The sequence below is a fragment of the Eucyclogobius newberryi genome, unplaced genomic scaffold, assembly GCF_026437365.1.
Source record: "Eucyclogobius newberryi isolate DKJ021-1_F unplaced genomic scaffold, fEucNew1.0.hap1 SCAF_476, whole genome shotgun sequence".
Lineage (NCBI taxonomy): Eukaryota > Metazoa > Chordata > Actinopteri > Gobiiformes > Gobiidae > Eucyclogobius > Eucyclogobius newberryi.
In genome coordinates this window covers 18152-42500 of record NW_027316141.1, presented here as the reverse complement: position 1 = coordinate 42500, position 24349 = coordinate 18152, and the positions used below count along the sequence as shown (strand labels likewise).

The following is a 24349-nucleotide window of genomic DNA, read 5'->3' as shown; positions in this document are numbered from 1 at the left end:
CGTCCTTGTCTCATCCTTGTCTCATCCTTGTCTTGTCCTGGTCTCGTCCTTGTCTCGTCCTTGTCTCATCCTGGACTCGTCCTTGTCTTGTCCTATACTAGTCCTTGTCTCTCCCTTGTCTCATCCTACACTCGTCCTTGTCTCGTCCTACACTCGTCCTTGTCTCTCCCTTGTCTCGTCCTACACTCGTCCTTGTCTCTCCCTTGTCTCGTCCTACACTCGTCCTTGTCTCATCCTACACTCGTCCTTGTCTCGTCCTACACTCGTCCTTGTCTCGTCCTACACTCGTCCTTGTCTCTCCCTTGTCTCGTCCTACACTCGTCCTTATCTCATCCTGGACTCGTCCTTGTCTCGTCCTACACTCGTCCTTGTTTCGTCCTACACTCGTCCTTGTCTCTCCCTTGTCTCGTCCTACACTCGTCCTTGTCTCGTCCTACACTCGTCCTACACTCGTCTTTGTCTCTCCCTTGTCTCGTCCTACACTCGTCCTTGTCTCGTCCTACACTCGTCCTTGTCTCTCCCTTGTCTCGTCCTACACTCGTCCTTGTCTCTCCCTTGTCTCGTCCTACACTCGTCCTTGTCTCTCCCTTGTCTCGTCCTACACTCGTCCTTGTCTCGTCCTACACTCGTCCTTGTCTCTCCCTTGTCTCGTCCTACACTCGTACTTGTCTCTCCCTTGTCTCGTCCTACACTCGTCCTTGTCTCTCCCTTGTCTCGTCCTACACTCGTCCTTGTCTCTCCCTTGTCTCGTCCTACACTCGTCCTTGTCTCATCCTACACTCGTCCTTGTCCCTCCCTTGTCTCGTCCTACACTCGTCCTTGTCTCATCCTACACTCGTCCTTGTCTCATCCTTGTCTCGTCCTACACTCGTCCTTATCTCATCCTGGACTCGTCCTTGTCTCGTCCTACACTCGTCCTTGTCTCTCCCTTGTCTCGTCCTACACTCGTCCTTGTCTCTCCCTTGTCTCGTCCTACACTCGTCCTTGTCTCGTCCTACACTCGTCCTTGTCTCTCCCTTGTCTCGTCCTACACTCGTCCTTGTCTCTCCCTTGTCTCGTCCTACACTCGTCCTTGTCTCTCCCTTGTCTCGTCCTACACTCGTCCTTGTCTCGTCCTACACTCGTCCTTGTCTCTCCCTTGTCTCGTCCTACACTCGTACTTGTCTCTCCCTTGTCTCGTCCTACACTCGTCCTTGTCTCTCCCTTGTCTCGTCCTACACTCGTCCTTGTCTCTCCCTTGTCTCGTCCTACACTCGTCCTTGTCTCATCCTACACTCGTCCTTGTCCCTCCCTTGTCTCGTCCTACACTCGTCCTTGTCTCATCCTACACTCGTCCTTGTCTCATCCTTGTCTCGTCCTACACTCGTCCTTATCTCATCCTGGACTCGTCCTTGTCTCGTCCTACACTCGTCCTTGTCTCTCCCTTGTCTCGTCCTACACTCGTCCTTGTCTCTCCCTTGTCTCGTCCTACACTCGTCCTTGTCTCGTCCTACACTCGTCCTTGTCTCTCCCTTGTCTCGTCCTACACTCGTACTTGTCTCTCCCTTGTCTCGTCCTACACTCGTCCTTGTCTCGTCCTACACTCGTCCTTGTCTCTCCCTTGTCTCGTCCTACACTCGTCCTTGTCTCTCCCTTGTCTCGTCCTACACTCGTCCTTGTCTCATCCTACACTCGTCCTTGTCCCTCCCTTGTCTCATCCTACACTCGTCCTTGTCTCATCCTGGACTCGTCCTTGTCTCGTCCCTCTCCCAGAGCGCGTGTTCAAAGACGAGCTGCTGCGGCGCTGCTGTGTGGACGGCCTCAGAGACGTCCCCATGAGGTACTCGTGCACGCGGCGCTCGCTCTACATCACCGAGAGCTTCGAGTGCATCCGCGCCTTCAGACACTGCTGTGGCAAGTACCGCCACGAGCCCATCGACCCCTCCATGCCCACCGCCATGCCCAGCTTCATCACCACCGCCCCAGTCACCACCACCGCCGTCCCAACCTTCCCACACAGAGAATTTATCCTGGAGGGTATTATGGCCTACGGACGGTTTCCCCTGGAAAGAGAGGGTTTCAGTAAGTGATCCACTCGTTTTAGGCAACGATGTCCCTGAATGATCTCACTCATTTAGTCTTTATTTGGTAGAAATGTCTTAAAACAAGATAAGCCAGATTTTTGTTTGTCTAGATTTAAGTGAATAAATGTATAAAAGTTGCGGTTTACCATCCCTGGGTCACCTTTGACCTCTCAACATATTCCATTGTGCACTGTGGCATGACCAGCTATACAAAAAAATGAAAGTTCTCACCCACGAACGTGATCGCAACTCTATCGTCTTCACCCGAGGCTCTGGTGTCTTCTCCACAGTCTTGGTCGGAGCCGCGGGCGGAGCAGGCAGGGGCACAGTTATGCGCGTGCTCCCTTCAATGCCAGCAGAGGGCGTCTCACCGCTGGAGGACCAGGCCCAGTGGAACGAGGACCAGTGGGATGAGGAAGAGTGGGACGAGGACGAGGTGACTGCCAGGTCCATGTTCCAGGAGTCGTGGCTCTGGGAAGACGTCACTCTGTCCTCTGAAGTCGACCTCACCACACGGTAAGAACAATCCAATCTGTGCAGTGTCCTGAGTCTCTTTAGTCCTGGTCTAGTCCCGGTTTAGTCCTGCTTTGGTCGATTCATTGGTCTCACCCTGGTCTCTCCCTGGTCTCTCCCTGGTCTCACCCTGGTCTCTCCCTGGTCTCTCCTCGGTCTCACCTCGGTCTCTCCCTGGTCTCTCCTCGGTCTCACCTCGGTCTCTCCCTGGTCTCTCCCTGGTCTCTCCCTGGTCTCTCCTCGGTCTCACCTCGGTCTCACCCTGGTCTCTCCCTGGTCTCTCCTCGGTCTCACCTCGGTCTCTCCCTGGTCTCTCCTCGGTCTCACCTCGGTCTCTCCCTGGTCTCTCCCTGGTCTCTCCCTGGTCTCTCCCTGGTCTCACCCTGGTCTCTCCTCGGTCTCACCTCGGTCTCTCCCTGGTCTCTCCCTGGTCTCTCCCTGGTCTCACCCTGGTCTCTCCCTGGTCTCACCCTGGTCTCACCCTGGTCTCTCCCTGGTCTCTCCCTGGTCTCACCCTGGTCTCTCCCTGGTCTCTCCCTGGTCTCACCCTGGTCTCACCCTGGTCTCACCCTGGTCTCTCCCTGGTCTCTCCCTGGTCTCACCCTGGTCTCTCCCTGGTCTCTCCCTGGTCTCTCCCTGGTCTCACCCTGGTCTCTCCTCGGTCTCACCTCGGTCTCTCCCTGGTCTCTCCCTGGTCTCTCCCTGGTCTCACCCTGGTCTCTCCCTGGTCTCTCCCTGGTCTCTCCCTGGTCTCACCCTGGTCTCTCCTCGGTCTCACCTCGGTCTCTCCCTGGTCTCACCCTGGTCTCACCCTGGTCTCTCCCTGGTCTCTCCCTGGTCTCACCTCGGTCTCTCCCTGGTCTCACCCTGGTCTCACCCTGGTCTCACCCTGGTCTCTCCCTGGTCTCTCCCTGGTCTCACCTCGGTCTCTCCCTGGTCTCTCCCTGGTCTCACCCTGGTCTCACCCTGGTCTCTCCCTGGTCTCTCCCTGGTCTCTCCCTGGTCTCTCCCTGGTCTCACCCTGGTCTCTCCTCGGTCTCACCTCGGTCTCTCCCTGGTCTCACCCTGGTCTCACCCTGGTCTCTCCCTGGTCTCACCCTGGTCTCTCCCTGGTCTCACTCTGGTCTCTCTCTGGTCTCACCTCGGTCTCACCTCGGTCTCACCCCGGTCTCTCCCTGGTCTCTCCCTGGTCTCTCCCTGGTCTCACCCTGGTCTCTCCCTGGTCTCTCTCTGGTCTCACTCTGGTCTCTCGCTGGTCTCACCCTGGTCTCTCCTCGGTCTCTCCCTGGTCTCTCCCTGGTCTCACCCCGGTCTCACCCCGGTCTCACCCTGGTCTCTCCCCGGTCTCTCCCCGGTCTCTCCCCGGTCTCTCCCTGGTCTCTCCCTGGTCTCTCCCTGGTCTCTCCTTGGTCTCTCCCTGGTCTCTCCCTGGTCTCTCCTTGGTCTCTCCTTGGTCTCTCCCTGGTCTCACCCTGGTCTCACCCTGGTCTCACCCTGGTCTCACCCCGGTCTCACCCTGGTCTCTCCCCGGTCTCTCCCCGGTCTCTCCCCGGTCTCTCCCTGGTCTCTCCCTGGTCTCTCCCTGGTCTCTCCTTGGTCTCTCCCTGGTCTCTCCCTGGTCTCTCCTTGGTCTCTCCTTGGTCTCTCCCTGGTCTCACCCTGGTCTCACCCTGGTCTCACCCTGGTCTCGTCTCTTCAGCCTGTCCTCCGTCACACTTGAGCGTCCTCTGCCTGACAGTATCACAGAATGGGGCATCATGGCCATCAGCGCTTCAACTCGATCAGGTCTGTTTTTATTCACAGGTTTTTGTTTAATCTTTCATTTTTCCTGTTTGTGTTGCTGCTTTACTCCTGACTGAGTCCTGACTGAGTCCTGACTGAGTCCTGACTGAGTCCAGACTGAGTCCAGACTGAGTCCTGACTGAGTCCTGACTGAGTCCTGACTGAGTCCTGACTGAGTCCAGACTGAGTCCTGACTGAGTCCAGACTGAGTCCTGACTGAGTCCAGACTGAGTCCTGACTGAGTCCTGACTGAGTCCAGACTGAGTCCTGACTGAGTCCAGACTGAGTCCTGACTGAGTCCTGACTGAGTCCTGACTGAGTCCTGACTGAGTCCAGACTGAGTCCTGACTGAGTCCAGACTGAGTCCTGACTGAGTCCTGACTGAGTCCTGACTGAGTCCAGACTGAGTCTTGACTGGGTCCTGGTCCAGTCCTGATCCGATCCGGGTCCAGTCCTGGTCCAGTCCTGATCCAGTCCGGGTCCGGTCCGGGTCCGGTCCGGGTCTAACCCTCTTGTGTTTCGCTGAAGGCTTTTGCGTGGCGGAGCCATATAACGTTCGGGCCTGGAAGCCGCTGTTTGTGGATCTGAAGCTGCCGTATTCTGTTGCCCGAAATGAACAAGTCCAGATCCGAGCCGTGGTCTACAACCATTTCCCAGACAACAAAGAGGTCTGTCCCAGTCCAGGTTCAGACTGGGTTTAGACCTGGTTCAGACCTGGTTTAGACCTGGTTCAGACCTGGTTTAGCCCTGGTTTAGCCCTGGTTTGGACCTGGTTGAGACCTGGTTTAGCCCTAGTTTGGACCTGGTTTAGACCTGCTTTAGTCCTGGTTTAGCCCTGGTTTAGACCTGGTTCAGACCTGGTTCAGACCTGGTTTAGCCCTGGTTTAGCCCTGGTTTAGCCCTGGTTTAGCCCTGGTTTAGCCCTGGTTTAGCCCTGGTTCAGACCTGGTTTAGCCCTGGTTCAGACCTGGTTTAGCCCTGGTTTAGTCCTGGTTCAGACCTGGTTTAGACCTGGTTTAGCCCTGGTTCAGACCTGGTTTAGCCCTGGTTCGGACCTGGTTTAGCCCTGGTTTAGCCCTGGTTTAGCCCTGGTTCAGACCTGGTTTAGCCCTGGTTCAGACCTGGTTTAGCCCTGGTTTAGTCCTGGTTCAGACCTGGTTTAAACCTGGTTTAGCCCTGGTTCAGACCTGGTTTAGCCCTGGTTCAGACCTGGTTTAGCCCTGGTTTAGCCCTGGTTCAGACCTGGTTTAGCCCTGGTTTAGTCCTGGTTCAGACCTGGTTTAGACCTGGTTTAGCCCTGGTTCAGACCTGGTTTAGCCCTGGTTCAGACCTGGTTTAGCCCTGGTTTAGTCCTGGTTTAGCCCTGGTTCAGACCTGGTTTAGCCCTGGTTCAGACCTGGTTTAGCCCTGGTTTAGCCCTGGTTCAGACCTGGTTTAGCCCTGGTTCAGACCTGGTTTAGCCCTGGTTTAGCCCTGGTTCAGACCTGGTTTAGCCCTGGTTTAGCCCTGGTTCAGACCTGGTTTAGCCCTGGTTCAGACCTGGTTTAGCCCTGGTTCAGACCTGGTTTAGACCTGGTTTAGCCCTGGTTCAGACCTGGTTTAGCCCTGGTTCAGACCTGGTTTAGCCCTGGTTTAGCCCTGGTTCAGACCTGGTTTAGCCCTGGTTCAGACCTGGTTTAGCCCTGGTTTAGCCCTGGTTCAGACCTGGTTTAGCCCTGGTTCAGACCTGGTTTAGCCCTGGTTTAGCCCTGGTTCAGACCTGGTTTAGCCCTGGTTTAGCCCTGGTTCAGACCTGGTTTAGCCCTGGTTCAGACCTGGTTTAGCCCTGGTTCAGACCTGGTTTAGCCCTGGTTCAGACCTGGTTTAGCCCTGGTTTAGCCCTGGTTCAGACCTGGTTTAGCCCTGGTTCAGACCTGGTTTAGCCCTGGTTTAGCCCTGGTTCAGACCTGGTTTAGCCCTGGTTCAGACCTGGTTTAGCCCTGGTTTAGACCTGGTTCAGACCTGGTTTAGCCCTGGTTTAGCCCTGGTTCAGACCTGGTTTAGCCCTGGTTCAGACCTGGTTTAGCCCTGGTTTAGTCCTGGTTCAGACCTGGTTTAGCCCTGGTTCAGACCTGGTTCAGACCTGGTTTAGCCCTGGTTCAGACCTGGTTCAGACCTGGTTTAGCCCTGGTTTAGTCCTGGTTTAGCCCTGGTTCAGACCTGGTTTAGCCCTGGTTCAGACCTGGTTTAGCCCTGGTTTAGCCCTGGTTTAGCCCTGGTTCAGACCTGGTTTAGCCCTGGTTTAGTCCTGGTTCAGACCTGGTTTAGCCCTGGTTTAGCCCTGGTTCAGACCTGGTTTAGCCCTGGTTTAGCCCTGGTTCAGACCTGGTTTAGCCCTGGTTCAGACCTGGTTTAGCCCTGGTTTAGCCCTGGTTCAGACCTGGTTTAGCCCTGGTTTAGCCCTGGTCTCTCTCAGGTGCTTGTGACGCTGATGAAGACGGACAGGATGTGCAGCGTTGCGTTCAGGGACCGTCACGTTCAGGAGGTTGCCGTGGCGGCGGGTTCGTCGGTGGTTCTGTCCTTCACTGTTGTCCCACTGTTCGTGGACAATCTGCCCATCGAAGTCATGGTGGTCTCCAAAGACAAGATGGCGTCGGACCGCGTCCAGAAAAATCTACGGGTGGTGGTGAGGCACAAAATACTACTATAAATGTACTATTTCTACAATATGGACATTACAATGAGAAGAATCACAGTTCCACAATGACTCATGATTTAGTCCTGAGTTTGTCTTGTTGATGTTTGGTCATGTGTGTGTCTCAGAGGGAAGGAGTGCAGAAGACCAGAGTGTGGAGCGTGGTGCTCAACCCGGCGGCTTCAGGAGGTCTTCATCCTTCCTCAAGTGTCGTCCACTAGAAATAAACACAAAGGGGATATTTATGACTAAATGTTTGTCGTTGCAGGAAGTCAGACGCTGCGGATGGGAACAATACATTTGGACTCTGTGGTGCCCAACTCTGTTCCGGAAACTTTCATCAGCGTCAGAGGTCAAAACACGCTTCTGGTCCTGGTCCAGTCCTGGTCCAGTCCTGGTCCGGTCCTGGTCTAGTCCTGGTCTGGCCCTGGTTTAGTCCTGGTCCAGTCCTGGTCTGGTCCTGGTCCAGTCCTGGTCCGGTCCTGGTTCGGTCCTGGTCCGGTCCTGGTCCGGCCCTGGTTTAGTCCTGGTCTAGTCCTGGTCCGGTCCTGGTCCGGTCCTGGTCCAGTCCTGGTCTGGTCCAGGTCCAGTCCTGGTCCGGTCCTGGTTCGGTCCTGGTCCGGTCCTGGTCCGGCCCTGGTTTAGTCCTGGTCTAGTCCTGGTCCGGTCCTGGTCTGGTCCTGGTCCAGTCCTTGTCTAGTCCTGGTCCGGTCCTGGTCCAGTCCTTGTCTAGTCCTGGTCCAGTCCTGGTTTAGTCCTGGTCTAGTCCTGGTCTGGTTCTGGTCCGGTCCTGGTCCGGTCCTGGTCCGGTCCTGGTTTAGTCCTGGTCTAGTCCTGGTCTGGTCCTGGTCCGGTCCTGGTCTGGTCCTGGTCCAGTCCTTGTCTAGTCCTGGTCCGGTCCTGGTCCAGTCCTGGTCCGGTCCTGGTCCGGTCCTGGTCCGGTCCTGGTCCTGGTCCGGTCCTGGTCCGGTCCTGGTCCTGGTCCTGGTCCTGGTCCTGGTCCGGTCCTGGTCCGGTCCTGGTCTGGTCCTGGTCCAGTCCTTGTCTAGTCCTGGTCCGGTCCTGGTCCAGTCCTGGTCCGGTCCTGGTCCGGTCCTGGTCCGGTCCTGGTCCTGGTCCAGTCCTGGTCCGGTCCTGGTCCGGTCCTGGTCCGGTCCTGGTCCTGGTCCGGTCCTGGTCCGGTCCTGGTCCTGGTCCTGGTCCGGTCCTGGTCCTGGTCCTGGTCCTGGTCCGGTCCTGGTCCGGTCCTGGTCCTGGTCCGGTCCTGGTCCGGTCCTGGTCCTGGTCCTGGTCCGGTCCTGGTCCTGGTCCTGGTCCGGTCCTGGTCCGGTCCTGGTCCGGTCCTGGTCCTGGTCCGGTCCTGGTCCAGTCCTTGTCTAGTCCTGGTCCAGTCCTGGTTTAGTCCTGGTCTAGTCCTGGTCTGGTTCTGGTCCGGTCCTGGTCCGGTCCTGGTCCGGTCCTGGTTTAGTCCTGGTCTAGTCCTGGTCTGGTCCTGGTCCGGTCCTGGTCTGGTCCTGGTCCAGTCCTTGTCTAGTCCTGGTCCGGTCCTGGTCCAGTCCTGGTCCGGTCCTGGTCCGGTCCTGGTCCGGTCCTGGTCCTGGTCCGGTCCTGGTCCGGTCCTGGTCCTGGTCCTGGTCCTGGTCCTGGTCCTGGTCCGGTCCTGGTCCGGTCCTGGTCTGGTCCTGGTCCAGTCCTTGTCTAGTCCTGGTCCGGTCCTGGTCCAGTCCTGGTCCGGTCCTGGTCCTGGTCCGGTCCTGGTCCGGTCCTGGTCCTGGTCCAGTCCTGGTCCGGTCCTGGTCCGGTCCTGGTCCGGTCCTGGTCCTGGTCCGGTCCTGGTCCGGTCCGGTCCTGGTCCTGGTCCTGGTCCGGTCCTGGTCCTGGTCCTGGTCCGGTCCTGGTCCGGTCCTGGTCCGGTCCTGGTCTCACTGCCCTCTCTGCAGGGAACGTGTTGGCTGACAGTCTGGAGAACTCCCTGAAGCAGGACTCTCTGGCGGCTCTGATCCGGATGCCCGGAGGTTGTGTGGAGCAGAACCTGGCCTCCATGTCTCTGCCCACCATCGCCTTCCGGTACCTGGACAGCACCGACGACTGGGGCAAAGTGGGCGCGCACCTTAAGGACCAGGCGCTCGGATTCATACGCAAAGGTCAGACCAGCCGTGCCTCGGTGTTTCCTCAACGTTTCCTCATCATTTCCTCATTGTTTCCTCTTCGCTTCCTCACAGTTTCCTCATCGTTTCTTTTTTGCATCCTCATCGCTTCCTTATTTTTTCCTCATCGCTTCCTCATCGTTTCCTCATCGCTTCCTCATCGTTTCCTCACAGTTTCCTCACCGTTTCCTCATCATTATCTCAGCGTTTCCTCATCGCTTCCTCATCGTTTCCTCACAGTTTCCTCACCGTTTCCTCACCGTTTCCGCATTGTTTCCTCACCGTTTCCTCATCGCTTCCTCATCGTTTCCTGATGTAGGGGGGAGGGGTGATTTAGGCGGGGGGAGGGTTGATGTAGGCGGGGGGAGGGGTAAAGTAGGCGGGGGGAGGGGTAAAGTAGGGGGGAGGGGTGATGTAGGGGGGAGGGATGATGTAGAGGGGAGGGGTGATGTAGGCGGGGGGAGGGGTGATGTAGGGGGGAGGGGTGATGTAGGCGGGGGGGGTAATGTAGGGGGGGTGATGTAGGGGGAGGGGTGATGTAGGCGGGGGGAGGGGTGATGTAGGGGGGAGGGGTAGGGGGGAGGGGTGATGCAGAACATTGCAGAGGTTCGATATAATGGGTTGCAGAGGTTTGAGGCCCAATTTCATGGTAAAATGGAGCGTGATGGTGACGACTGCAAAGTTTTGTTAATTCATTATTAAATCAAAATGTCAAAAAAGATTAAACAATGTTCAATGTTCATCAATAATACAATTTATTCTTAAATAATCTCTATCTAGAAGCCTCCGGTCGCTGTATTTCAACAACAGAAATAAACCTTTGCCTTGTCCACTACTAAAATGATTGTTAAGCTCCGCCTCACAATAATACTGTTTCCTGTATATTCTCAGGTTACACCAATCAGCTGGCCTACAGGAAGAGTGAGGGCTCCTACCCGCCCTACAGGAACCAAGGGGCCAGCACATGGTACTGACCACAGCCCGAGATGTCCAGAAAATACACTTTTATTTCTACATTTATTCACACAATTACCAATTTAACAAACACAGGATATAAAGATGCCAATATTACATCAAATAAACTCATCAACGAATAAAAAAAACAAAACACATTTATAAAAACACACAACATGGAATAAAATCATTTAAAACAAGAGCACTGGCACTTCCAAGTCACAAAATTACAACAACAAAAATCGTCATCACGACTCATTTAGAGGTCAAATTTAGCCAATTCAAGTCAATCTTTACAAAAAAGTAAATTCGATGTGTCTCTCATGGTCCTCACTTTGGGACGTCCCGATCCGCCGCTCTAAAGCGTCAGTTAAACTCCTGTGAGATTTCCACCTGTCTCCGCTCCGTCCTTGTGTCTCAGGATCACAGCGTTCCGTCCTTGTGTCTCAGGATCACAGCGTTCCGTCCTCGTGTCTCAGGCTCTCAGTGTTCCGTCCTCGTGTCTCAGGCTCTCAGCGTTCCGTCCTTGTGTCTCAGGCTCTCAGCGTTCCGTCCTCGTGTCTCAGGATCACAGCGTTCCGTCCTCGTGTCTCAGGATCACAGCGTTCCGTCCTTGTGTCTCAGGCTCTCAGCGTTCCGTCCTCGTGTCTCAGGCTCTCAGCGTTCCGTCCTTGTGTCTCAGGATCACAGCGTTCCGTCCTTGTGTCTCAGGATCACAGCGTTCCGTCCTTGTGTCTCAGGCTCTCAGCGTTCCGTCCTTGTGTCTCAGGCTCTCAGCGTTCCGTCCTTGTGTCTCAGGCTCTCAGCGTTCCGTCCTTGTGTCTCAGGCTCTCAGCGTTCCGTCCTTGTGTCTCAGGCTCTCAGCGTTCCGTCCTCGTGTCTCAGGATCACAGCGTTCCGTCCTCGTGTCTCAGGCTCTCAGCGTTCCGTCCTCGTGTCTCAGGATCACAGCGTTCCGTCCACGTGTCTCAGGATCACAGCGTTCCGTCCACGTGTCTCAGGATCACAGCGTTCCGTCCTTGTGTCTCAGGCTCTCAGCGTTCCGTCCTCGTGTCTCAGGATCACAGCGTTCCGTCCTAGTGTCTCAGGATCACAGCGTTCCGTCCTTGTGTCTCAGGCTCTCAGCGTTCCGTCCTCGTGTCTCAGGCTCTCAGCGTTCCGTCCTTGTGTCTCAGGATCACAGCGTTCCGTCCTTGTGTCTCAGGATCACAGCGTTCCGTCCTTGTGTCTCAGGCTCTCAGCGTTCCGTCCTTGTGTCTCAGGCTCTCAGCGTTCCGTCCTTGTGTCTCAGGCTCTCAGCGTTCCGTCCTTGTGTCTCAGGCTCTCAGCGTTCCGTCCTTGTGTCTCAGGCTCTCAGCGTTCCGTCCTCGTGTCTCAGGATCACAGCGTTCCGTCCTCGTGTCTCAGGCTCTCAGCGTTCCGTCCTCGTGTCTCAGGATCACAGCGTTCCGTCCACGTGTCTCAGGATCACAGCGTTCCGTCCACGTGTCTCAGGATCACAGCGTTCCGTCCTTGTGTCTCAGGCTCTCAGCGTTCCGTCCTTGTGTCTCAGGATCACAGCGTTCCGTCCTCGTGTCTCTGGATCACAGCGTTCCGTCCTTGTGTCCCAGGATCACAGCGTTCTATCCTCGTGTCTCGGGATCACAGCGTTCCGTCCTCGTGTCTCTGGATCACAGCATTCCGTCCTTGTGTCTCAGGCTCTCAGCGTTCTGTCCTTGTGTCTCAGGATCACAGCGTTCCGTCCTCGTGTCTCTGGATCACAGCGTTCCGTCCTTGTGTCCCAGGATCACAGCGTTCTATCCTCGTGTCTCGGGATCACAGCGTTCCGTCCTCGTGTCTCTGGATCACAGCGTTCCGTCCTTGTGTCTCAGGCTCTCAGCGTTCCGTCCTCGTGTCTCAGGATCACAGCGTTCTGTCCTCGTGTCTCAGGATCACAGCGTTCCGTCCTCGTGTCTCAGATCACAGCGTTCCGTCCTTGTGTCTCAGGCTCTCAGCGTTCCGTCCTTGTGTCCCAGGATCACAGCGTTCTATCCTCGTGTCTCGGGATCACAGCGTTCCGTCCTCGTGTCTCTGGATCACAGCGTTCCGTCCTTGTGTCTCAGGCTCTCAGCGTTCCGTCCTTGTGTCTCAGGAGGATCACAGCGTTCCGTCCTTGTGTCTCAGGATCACAGCGTTCCGTCCTTGTGTCTTAGGATCATAGCGTTCCGTCCTTGTGTCTCAGGATCACAGCGTTCCGTCCTTGTGTCTCAGGATCACAGCGTTCCGTCCTTGTGTCTCAGGATCACAGCGTTTGGTCCTTGTGACTCAGGATCACAGCGTTCCGTCCTCTTGTCTCAGGATCACAGCGTTCCGTCCTTGTCAGGATCACAGCGTTCCGTCCTCTTGTCTCAGGATCACAGCGTTCCGTCCTCTTGTCTCAGGATCACAGCGTTTGGTCCTTGTGTCTCAGGATCACAGCGTTCCGTCCTTGTGTCTCAGGATCACAGCGTTCCGTCCTTGTCTCAGGATCACAGCGTTCCGTCCTTGTGTCTCAGGATCACAGCGTTCCGTCCTTGTGTCTCAGGATCACAGCGTTCGGTCCTTGTGTCTCAGGATCACAGCGTTCCGTCCTTGTGTCTCAGGATCACAGCGTTCCGTCCTTGTGTCTCAGGATCACAGCGTTTGGTCCTTGTGTCTCAGGATCACAGCATTCCGTCCTTGTCTTTCAGGATCACAGCGTTCGTGGTGAAGGTCTTCTCCATGGCTCACTCCATCATTGGCGTGGACGAGCAGCAGGTCTGTGAGCCGCTGCTGTTTCTGCTCAAACACAGATACAAGTCAGAGCAAGGAATCTTCAGGGAGGAGACGCCGGTCTACAGCACCACCATGACGGTACCACATGCTCCTCTGACCCTGTCCTCTGACCCTGACCCTCTGACCCTGTCCTCTGACCCTCTCCTCTTTGTTTCCTGCTCAGTACTATATTCACTTCCCGTCTACGTCTCTTTGATGGTTCTTTTACGTTGGCTGCTTTAGGGCGGTCTCCGCGGTGACGACCCCCAGGTGACCCTCACAGCGTTCGTATTGATCGCATTGGCCGAAGCGAAGCAGGCCAGTATCCTCTGCAGCCAGAACGAAGTCAACGCTGAGGTGAAGAATTGAGATTGTTTAAATTTATTGTTCCTGTTTCTTAAATCTGCTGGAATTTAAGCATTTTGTAGTTTAAAACCACTCGATGCATCTGGTTGTCAGGGTTACAAACAGGACATGACACACGATAGGCAACGGTGAAAAATCACATCAAATATTGTTCATAGGAAATCAGCAAATGTCCCAGCATCCCTTGTCCTTAGCCCCTCCTTCTGAAACCTCTTTCCTCAGGAGGTGATCCGTAATACTGCGGCTTACCTGAAGAGGGAGCTGCAGATTCCCGGTCGCCGGCCCTACACCGTGGCCATCGCCTCGTACGCTCTGGCTCTGCTCAAGGACCATCTGGACCTCAGGCCCGAAGACCTGAAGCGGCAACTTCTCGCAGCATCCAGCGCCGGTAGAGTTACGCCCCAGGGATATTCTGACACTTTTTAACACTTGTATTTATCCCCGACGGAAACAAGCGTGTGTCTTTGTGGAACCTCTTGTGTCCAGGCAGCGGTCAGTGGCTGGACAACGAGAACCGCCTCTTCACGCTGGAGGCCACGGGCTACGCTCTGTTAGCGCTGCTGAAGATGGACGCCACGGCGGAGGCCGCTCCCGCGTACGAATGGTTAAACAGCCAGCGCCGACAGGGAGGCGGCTACGGGTCCACGCAGGTAACGCCCCCCCCCTGTCGCCCGGTAGCGTCGGATGCCCTTCCCCGTCTGTATCACCTCAGCTCGAATGTCTGTTTGGGTTCAATTCTTTTGGGTTCATGTTTTTTATGCTGGTTAAAAAACATCATATTGTGACCGTTTCCCTGCGTTGGCGCCCAGTGCAAAGGCGCTGGATGAAGCTGCTGAACGCTCTGTAGATGTTGTGCTTGGCTGAACACATGACCCTCTCCCGTGTCTCCCGTGTCTCCCGTGTCTCCAGCCCACAGTGGTGGTTCTCCAGGCCCTCTCCGAGTACCTGCTCAAACGACCGCCTCCGCCAAACCTGCAGCTGAAGGTGGACGTCCAGATGGGAGCGCGGTCCATCCCCTACGGCTTCGACCCAGACACGTCCTACGCAGCTCGCACGGCCCGGGTGAGGAGCGGTGGAGGAGGTGTAGAGGAGGAGGCGCAGAAGAGGAGGCGCAGAGGAGCAGTGATTTGTGTGTTTGTTTTGGCAGCTCCCTGACAACGTGGATCTGGTGGTCTCGGCCGAGGGGACCGGACAGGGCGTCCTCGAGGTGAGAGCTCACTTCGTGGACTTTGTTGTTTCCGTGAGCGCAGGAGCCTCAGTTCCCCCCTTTGGCCTGTAGGTGGTGACGTACTACAACCAGCTCCACGAGGCGGTGGAGAAAACGCCATGTGACCACTTTGAGCTCCACGTCGCCATCGAGGAATCGGCCGGTGAATATGAACACTGTCGTCGCGGTTCGGTCGGGTTTTTGTCATTTTGAAGAACATTTCGTTTACCGTCCAACAGAAAAGTCTCCGCCGGATGTCGAGAAGTTTTACCTCATGACCATCAAAGTCCGGTGAGTCCGAGTGTGAACACTGACCATGACGTGACCGGGCCCAGGTCAGGTCTGTGGAGAGGCGAGTTCGGTCAGTCAAAGGGGTCGTACCTGGTGTGAAAAACAGAACTAGTTCATTTCAAACTCTTCGCAGCGTCACACGCACTTTCTGGCTAAAGCTAACAAACATAGGCATGCTAACGCCGTACTTCCTGCTTCTCTGAGAATGAAACGCTTTAGATTTAGATTTAAAAAGGAGAAAGTGCCGCTTCTTTTTGCCTGGGTTTACACAGACTGTTCCTTTGTTACATCTGGTCCACTATTCAGAACAGTGAAAATCAGGTGCAGCGCCTTTAAAGTCGCACTGTGGAACAAGACGGTGCAATCGCTCGTTTGCCCAGGAGGGGTCAACCATTGTGTGATGTTTTTGAATGTGTTGATTTTCCATCTGAAGGGTCTGGACTGAGGAGTTAGGAGTGAGGAGTACACTTCCCTGGCCTCTAGGGGGCGTTGTTGCCTTTATTAGCTGATGGCCCAGATTTGAATCATTCTCCTGTTTAACTGCCAAACCTCTGGCCCTTTGTTCTCTCTGATTGACCTTTGACTTGCTGGATCTCCATGACAGCTTGAGGATAGTGTTGTTGACAGAAGGGTGATTATACCAATGTCCAGATGACTTCACCTCTAGAACATTTGTAACCACACTGTTGAACATGCTCTCCATAGCAACAGCATCTCCATGGAGACCAGCAGGGGGCGGTGACACAGAACCAGTCATTTTAGTGACAGCCAATGACAAAAGGACACACATTTAAGCCAGTTTGTGTCTCGTTTGTATTGTGTGTTGTTCTTGTGACCGCCACAGGGCACTAGGACCCAGAGATGTGTTAATGGTGGTGCTGGACGTGAGTCTGCCCACAGGCTTCACTCCAGAGAACTCAGACCTCGACCAGGTAAAAAGATCATGCTGCGCCAATAATACATGTTTTATATATTTATTTATACGTCATTTTGTATTTCATTTTGTATTTTTTTCCAGCTTTCTAACTCTGTGGATAAATACATCGCAAACTTTAAGATCGTGGACAACCTGAGCGACCGAGGCTCCCTCATCCTGCACTTGTTCAAGGTGCAACACTACAGCGCTAGTGGTGACCAGATGTAGTTGTACTAGAAGCTATGGTAGTAATAGTTACTGAAGTATTTGTTGCAGTAGTAGTAGTGCTAGTAGTCTAATAGAAGCATAAAAGTATCTGATACCAAATGTTTACGAGCCTCCAAGGTAAAAGAGGCTTCATTACCTATATTTTACCTTTTGATTTTTGTAGATGATCTTTAAAAAACAGAGAGGTCTCACTCCTGAAGCGCGGCCAAGAGAAAATATCATAGCTTTAGTTTGATCTGAATTAACTTCCGGATGTTCCACGTAGACGTAGAAAGTAGACAGAAAAGTCTCGATGGCCCGTTTCAGTAAAGACCGTATCCTCTGCCTGGAAATAAGAGAATACAATAGGGCCTAAGACGCAGCCCTGAGGAACTCCTTTTCACATATTCAAAAAAAGAAGCCCCGAACAATTTGATTTGACGGAGAGTTGGTAGATCAGTTCAAGCCTAAAAACTTGAATCAAAAGCTGAGGGCCGACTGTGTCAAAAGCCTTGGATAAATCGATGCTTTAAGTAGTGCTTCAGCGTCTTTGGGTCACTGAAAAGCGCTATATAAATAAAAGTTATTATTATTATTATTATTATTATTATAGTAACAGTCGTAGGATCAGTAGGAGTATACGCGGTAGTGTTGCTCGTAGGATCAGTAGGAGTATACGCGGTAGTGTGTTGCTCGTAGGATCAGTAGGAGTATACGCGGTAGTGTTGCTCGTAGGATCAGTAGGAGTATATGCGGTAGTGTTGCTCGTAGGAGTATACGTGGTAGTGTTGTTCGTAGGATCAGTAGGAGTATACGCGGTAGTGTGGATCAGTAGGAGTTTACGCGGTAGTGTTGCTCGTAGGATCAGTAGGCGTTTACGCGGTAGTGTTGCTCGTAGGATCAGTAGGAGTATACGCGGTAGTGTTGCTCGTAGGATCAGTAGGAGTATACGCGGTAGTGTTGCTCGTAGAATCAGTAGGAGTATACGCGGTAGTGTTGCTCGTAGGATCAGTAGGATTATACGTGGTAGTGTTGCTCTTAGGAGTATACGTGGTAGTGTTGCTCGTAGGATCAGTAGGAGTATACGCGGTAGTGTGGATCAGTAGGAGTTTACGCGGTAGTGTTGCTCGTAGGATCAGTAGGAGTATACGCGGTAGTGTTGCTCGTAGGATCAGTAGGCGTTTACGCGGTAGTGTTGCTCGTAGGATCAGTAGGAGTATACGCGGTAGTGTTGCTCGTAGGATCAGTAGGAGTATACGCGGTAGTGTTGCTCGTAGGATCAGTAGGAGTTTACGCGGTAGTGTTGCTCGTAGGATCAGTAGGAGTATACACGGTAGTGTTGCTCGTAGGATCAGTAGGAGTATACGTGGTAGTGTTGCTCGTAGGATCAGTAGGAGTATACGCGGTAGTGTTGCTCGTAGGATCAGTAGGAGTATACGCGGTAGTGTTGCTCGTAGGATCAGTAGGAGTATACGCGGTAGTGTGGATCAGTAGGAATTTACGCGGTAGTGTTGCTCGTAGGATCAGTAGGAGTATACGCGGTAGTGTTGCTCGCAGGATCAGTAGGCGTTTACGCGGTAGTGTTGCTCGTAGGATCAGTAGGAGTATACGCGGTAGTGTGGATCAGTAGGAGTTTACGCGGTAGTGTTGCTCGTAGGATCAGTAGGCGTTTACGCGGTAGTGTTGCTCGTAGGATCAGTAGGAGTATACGCGGTAGTGTTGCTCGTAGGATCAGTAGGAGTATACGCGGTAGTGTTGCTCGTAGGATCAGTAGGATTATACGTGGTAGTGTTGCTCTTAGGAGTATACGTGGTAGTGTTGCTCGTAGGATCAGTAGGAGTATACGCGGTAGTGTGGATCAGTAGGAGTTTACGCGGTAGTGTTGCTCGTAGGATCAGTAGGAGTATACGCGGTAGTGTTGCTCGTAGGATCAGTAGGCGTTTACGCGGTAGTGTTGCTCGTAGGATCAGTAGGAGTATACGCGGTAGTGTTGCTCGTAGGATCAGTAGGAGTATACGCGGTAGTGTTGCTCGTAGGATCAGTAGGAGTTTACGCGGTAGTGTTGCTCGTAGGATCAGTAGGAGTATACACGGTAGTGTTGCTCGTAGGATCAGTAGGAGTATACGTGGTAGTGTTGCTCGTAGGATCAGTAGGAGTATACGCGGTAGTGTTGCTCGTAGGATCAGTAGGAGTATACGCGGTAGTGTTGCTCGTAGGATCAGTAGGAGTATACGCGGTAGTGTGGATCAGTAGGAATTTACGCGGTAGTGTTGCTCGTAGGATCAGTAGGAGTATACGCGGTAGTGTTGCTCGCAGGATCAGTAGGCGTTTACGCGGTAGTGTTGCTCGTAGGATCAGTAGGAGTATACGCGGTAGTGTTGCTCGTAGGATCAGTAGGAGTATACGCGGTAGTGTTGCTCGTAGGATCAGTAGGAGTTTACGCGGTAGTGTTGCTCGTAGGATCAGTAGGAGTATACGCGGTAGTGTTGCTCGTAGGATCAGTAGGAGTTTACGCGGTAGTGTTGCTCGTAGGATCAGTAGGAGTATACGCGGTAGTGTTGCTCGTAGGATCAGTAGGAGTATACGCGGTAGTGTTGCTCGTAGGATCAGTAGGAGTATACGTGGTAGTGTTGCTCGTAGGATCAGTAGGAGTATACGCGGTAGTGTTGCTCGTAGGATCAGTAGGAGTATACGTGGTAGTGTTGCTCGTAGGATGAGTAGGAGTATACGCGGTAGTTATACGTGGTAGTGTTGCCCGTAGTAATAGTTGTTATAGTCCATGTTTTTTTCCTCAGGTTTCTCACAAAGAGCAGGAGATCCTGATTTTCAAACTGCGACAGAACTTTAAAGTGGGACACCTCCAACCCTCATCTGTCACTGTGTACGAGTACTACAACCCAGGTATAAGTACTACAACCCAGGTATAAGTACTGCAACCCAGGTATAAGTACTGCAACCCAGGTATAAGTACTGCATCCCAGGTATAAGTACTGCATCCCAGGTCAAAGTACTACAACTCAGGTAAAAGGAGGAGGGAGGATACTGGAGGAGGAGGGAGGATACTGGAGGAGGAGGGAGGATACTGAAGGAGGAGGGAAGATACTGGAGGAGGAGGTAGGATACTGGAGGAGGAGGGAGGAGACTGGAGGAGGAGGGAGGATACTGAAGGAGGAGGGAGGATACTGGAGGAGGAGGGAGGATACTGGAGGAGGAGGGAGGAGACTGGAGGAGGAGGCAGGATACTGGAGGAGAGGGGGGGTACTGAAGGAGGAGGGAAGAGACTGAAGGAGGAGACTGAAGGAGGATGGAGGATACTGAAGGAGGAGGGAGGATACTGGAGGAGCCAGGAGGATACTAAAGGAGGCGGGAGGAGACTGAAGGAGGAGGGAGAATACTGGAGGAGCCAGGAGGATACTAAAGGAGGCGAGAGGAGACTGAAGGAGGAGACTGATGGAGGAGACTGAAGGAGGAGGGAGGATACTGGAGGAGGAGGGAGGAGACTGGAGGAGGAGGGAGGATACTGGAGGAGGAGGCAGGATACTGGAAGAGACTGGAGGAGGAGGGAGGATACTGAAGGAGGCGGGAGGAGACTGAAGGAGGAGACTGAAAGAGGCGGGAGGAGACTGGAGGAGGAGGGAGGATACTGAAGGAGACGGGAGGAGACTGAAGGAGGAGTCTGGAGGAGGCGGGAGGATACTGGAGTAGGCGGGAGGATACTAAAGGAGGGGGAGGAGACTGAAAGGAGGAGGGAGGATACTGAAGGAGGAGGGAGGATACTGAAGGAGGAGGGAGGATACTGAAGGAGGAGGGAGGATACTGAAGGAGGAGGGAGGATACTGAAGGAGGAGGGAGGATACTGAAGGAGACGGGAGGAGACTGAAGGAGGAGTCTGGAGGAGGCGGGAGGATACTGGAGTAGGCGGGAGGATACTAAAGGAGGGGGAGGAGACTGAAAGGAGGAGGGAGGATACTGAAGGAGGAGGGAGGATACTGAAGGAGGAGGGAGGATACTGAAGGAGGAGGGAGGATACTGAAGGAGGAGGGAGGATACTGAAGGAGGCGGGAGGATATTGGAGGAGGAGGGAGGATAACCACTCTGTCTCCTCAGATCACCGCTGCAGTCGTTCGTTCACGCCCAGAGAGAGCACGGAGGAGGAGCTGTCTCAGATCTGCAGCGATCACGTCTGCAGATGCACTCAGGGTCAGGCCCCTTGTTGCTATGACGCTCATGTTTATAATGTCTCTGAGATCACGTGTCCTTGTCCACTTGTCCTTGTCCAGGAGACTGCTGTGTGCCCAAAAAGGACTCCGACAACATTCCTGACCACGCCCGAGAGACGTTTGCCTGCACCTCTCTGCACCACGGTACAACTCACTTCTGCTCACTCACTGTAACTATGATACTCAATGTAACTATAATACTCACTGTAACTATGATACTCACTGTAACTATAATACTCAATGTAACTATAATACTCACTGTAACTATAATACTCAATGTAACTATAATACTCACTGTAACTATGATACTCACTGTAACTATAATACTCAATGTAACTATAATACTCACTGTAACTATAATACTCAATGTAACTATAATACTCACTGTAACTATGATACTCACTGTAACTATAATACTCAATGTAACTATAATACTCACTGTAACTATAATACTCACTGTAACTATAATACTCACTATAATACTCACTGTAACTATAATACTCACTATAATACTCACTGTAACTATAATACTCACTGTAACTATAATAATCACTATAATACTCACTGTAACTATAATACTCACTATAATACTCACTGTAACTATAATACTCACTGTAACTATAATACTCACTATAATACTCACTAACTATAATACTCACTGTGACTATAATACTCACTGTAACTATAATACTCACTATAATACTCACTGTAACTATAATACTCACTAACTATAATACTCACTGTAACTATAATACTCACAGTAACTATAATACTCACTGTAACTATAATACTCACTATAATACTCACTGTAACTATAATACTCACTAACTATAATACTCACTGTAACTATGATACTCACTGTAATTATAATACTCACTATAATACTCAATATAATACTCACTGTAACTATAATACTCACTATAATACTCACTGTAACTATAATACTCACTGTAATACTCACTGTAACTATAATACTCACTATAATACTCACTGTAACTATGATACTCACTGTAACTATAATACTCACTATAATACTCACTGTAACTATAATACTCACTATAATACTCACTGTAACTATGATACTCACTGTAACTATAATACTCACTATAATACTCACTGTAACTATAATACTCACTATAATACTCACTGTAACTATAATACTCAATGTAACTATAATACTCACTATAACTATATTACTCATTGTAACTATAATACTCACTGTAACTATAATACTCATTGTAACTATAATACTCACTATAATACTCACTATAATACTCACTGTAACTATAATACTCACTATAATACTCACTGTAACTATAATACTCACTATAATACTCACTGTAACTATAATACTCACTATAATACTCACGGTAACTATAATACTCACTATAATACTCACTGTAACTATAATACTCACTATAATACTCACTGTAACTATAATACTCACTATAATACTCACTGTAATACTCACTATACTACTCACTATAATACTCACTGTAACTATAATACTCACTATAATACTCACTGTAACTATAATACTCACTGTAATACTCACTATAATACTCACTATAATACTCACTATAATACTCACTATAATACTCACTATAATACTCACTGTAACTATAATACTCACTATAATACTCACTGTAACTATAATACTCACTATAATACTCACTGTAACTATAATACTCACTATAATACTCACTATAATACTCACTGTAACTATAATACTCACTATAATACTCACTGTAACTATAATACTCACTATAATACTCACTGTAATACTCACTATAATACTCACTATAATACTCACTGTAACTATAATACTCACTATAATACTCACTATAATACTCACTATAACTATAATACTCACTATAATACTCACTATAATACTCACTGTAATACTCACTATAATACTCACTATAATACTCACTGTAACTATAATACTCACTATAATACTCACTATAATACTCACTGTAACCATAATACTCACTATAATACTCACTGAAACTATAATACTCACTATAATACTCACGGTAACTATAATACTCACTATAATACTCACTGTAACTATAATACTCACTATAATACTCACTATAATACTCACTATAATACTCACTGTAACTATAATACTCACTATAATACTCACTGTAACTATAATACTCACTATAATACTCACTGTAATACTCACTATAATACTCACTATAATACTCACTGTAACTATAATACTCACTATAATACTCACTGTGACTATAATACTCACTGTAATACTCACTATAATACTCACTATAATACTCACTGTAACTATAATACTCACTATAATACTCACTGTAACTATAATACTCACTATAATACTCACTGTAATACTCACTATAATACTCACTATAATACTCACTGTAACTATAATACTCACTATAATACTCACTGTAATACTCACTATAATACTCACTATAATACTCACTGTAACTATAATACTCACTATAATACTCACTATAACTATAATACTCACTGTAATTATAATACTCACTATAATACTCAATATAATACTCACTGTAACTATAATACTCACTGTAATACTCACTGTAACTATAATACTCACTATAATACTCACTGTAACTATGATACTCACTATAATACTCACTGTAACTATAATACTCACTATAATACTCACTGTAACTATAATACTCACTATAATACTCACTGTAACTATAATACTCACTATAACTATAATACTCATTGTAACTTTAATACTCACTGTAACTATAATACTCACTATAATACTCACTGTAACTATAATACTCATTGTAACTATAATACTCACTATAATACTCACTATGATACTCACTGTAACTATAATACTCACTATAATACTCACTGTAACTATAATACTCACTATAATACTCACTATAATACTCACTGTAACTATAATACTCACTATAATACTCACGGTAACTATAATACTCACTATAATACTCACTGTAACTATAATACTCACTATAATACTCACTATAATACTCACTATAATACTCACTGTAACTATAATACTCACTATAATACTCACTGTAACTATAATACTCACTATAATACTCACTGTAATACTCACTATAATACTCACTATAATACTCACTGTAACTATAATACTCACTATAATACTCACTGTAACTATAATACTCACTGTAATACTCACTATAATACTCACTATAATACTCACTATAATACTCACTATAATACTAACTGTAACTATAATACTCACTATAATACTCACTGTGACTATAATACTCACTGTAATACTCACTATAATACTCACTATAATACTCACTGTAACTATAATACTCACTATAATACTCACTGTAACTATAATACTCACTATAATACTCACTGTAACTATAATACTCACTATAATACTCACTATAATACTCACTGTAACTATAATACTCACTATAATACTCACTGTAACCATAATACTCACTATAATACTCACTATAATACTCACTATAATACTCACTGAAACTATAATACTCACTATAATACTCACGGTAACTATAATACTCACTATAATACTCACTGTAACTATAATACTCACTATAATACTCACTATAATACTCACTATAATACTCACTGTAACTATAATACTCACTATAATACTCACTGTAACTATAATACTCACTATAATACTCACTGTAATACTCACTATAATACTCACTATAATACTCACTGTAACTATAATACTCACTATAATACTCACTGTGACTATAATACTCACTGTAATACTCACTATAATACTCACTATAATACTCACTGTAACTATAATACTCACTATAATACTCACTGTAACTATAATACTCACTATAATACTCACTGTAATACTCACTATAATACTCACTATAAAACTCACTGTAACTATAATACTCACTATAATACTCACTGTAATACTCACTATAATACTCACTATAATACTCACTGTAACTATAATACTCACTATAATACTCACTATAACTATAATACTCACTGTAATTATAATACTCACTATAATACTCAATATAATACTCACTGTAACTATAATACTCACTGTAATACTCACTGTAACTATAATACTCACTATAATACTCACTGTAACTATGATACTCACTATAATACTCACTGTAACTATAATACTCACTATAATACTCACTGTAACTATAATACTCACTATAATACTCACTGTAACTATAATACTCACTATAACTATAATACTCAT

General features: G+C 49.6%; 1 protein-coding gene across 1 annotated transcript in view; it reads left to right on the top strand.

Moving 5' to 3' along the window:
* LOC140380420 (venom factor-like) overlaps positions 1 to 24349 on the top strand; it is a gene marked incomplete at its 5' end in the record, with an annotated part of 46286 nt that overhangs the window by 3935 nt on the left and 18002 nt on the right. Inside the window, 22 exons of the mRNA XM_072464424.1 lie at positions 1753 to 2061; positions 2354 to 2579; positions 4276 to 4361; positions 4887 to 5026; positions 6814 to 7023; positions 7161 to 7221; positions 7301 to 7384; positions 8973 to 9176; positions 10071 to 10146; positions 12842 to 13004; positions 13149 to 13262; positions 13494 to 13659; positions 13758 to 13921; positions 14181 to 14333; positions 14419 to 14478; positions 14551 to 14641; positions 14718 to 14769; positions 15614 to 15701; positions 15788 to 15877; positions 18688 to 18793; positions 20000 to 20092; positions 20173 to 20256. Coding sequence (XP_072320525.1) covers positions 1753 to 2061; positions 2354 to 2579; positions 4276 to 4361; positions 4887 to 5026; positions 6814 to 7023; positions 7161 to 7221; positions 7301 to 7384; positions 8973 to 9176; positions 10071 to 10146; positions 12842 to 13004; positions 13149 to 13262; positions 13494 to 13659; positions 13758 to 13921; positions 14181 to 14333; positions 14419 to 14478; positions 14551 to 14641; positions 14718 to 14769; positions 15614 to 15701; positions 15788 to 15877; positions 18688 to 18793; positions 20000 to 20092; positions 20173 to 20256 — 2820 coding nt within the window. The remainder of the gene's footprint in view (positions 1 to 1752; positions 2062 to 2353; positions 2580 to 4275; positions 4362 to 4886; positions 5027 to 6813; positions 7024 to 7160; positions 7222 to 7300; positions 7385 to 8972; positions 9177 to 10070; positions 10147 to 12841; positions 13005 to 13148; positions 13263 to 13493; positions 13660 to 13757; positions 13922 to 14180; positions 14334 to 14418; positions 14479 to 14550; positions 14642 to 14717; positions 14770 to 15613; positions 15702 to 15787; positions 15878 to 18687; positions 18794 to 19999; positions 20093 to 20172; positions 20257 to 24349) is intronic.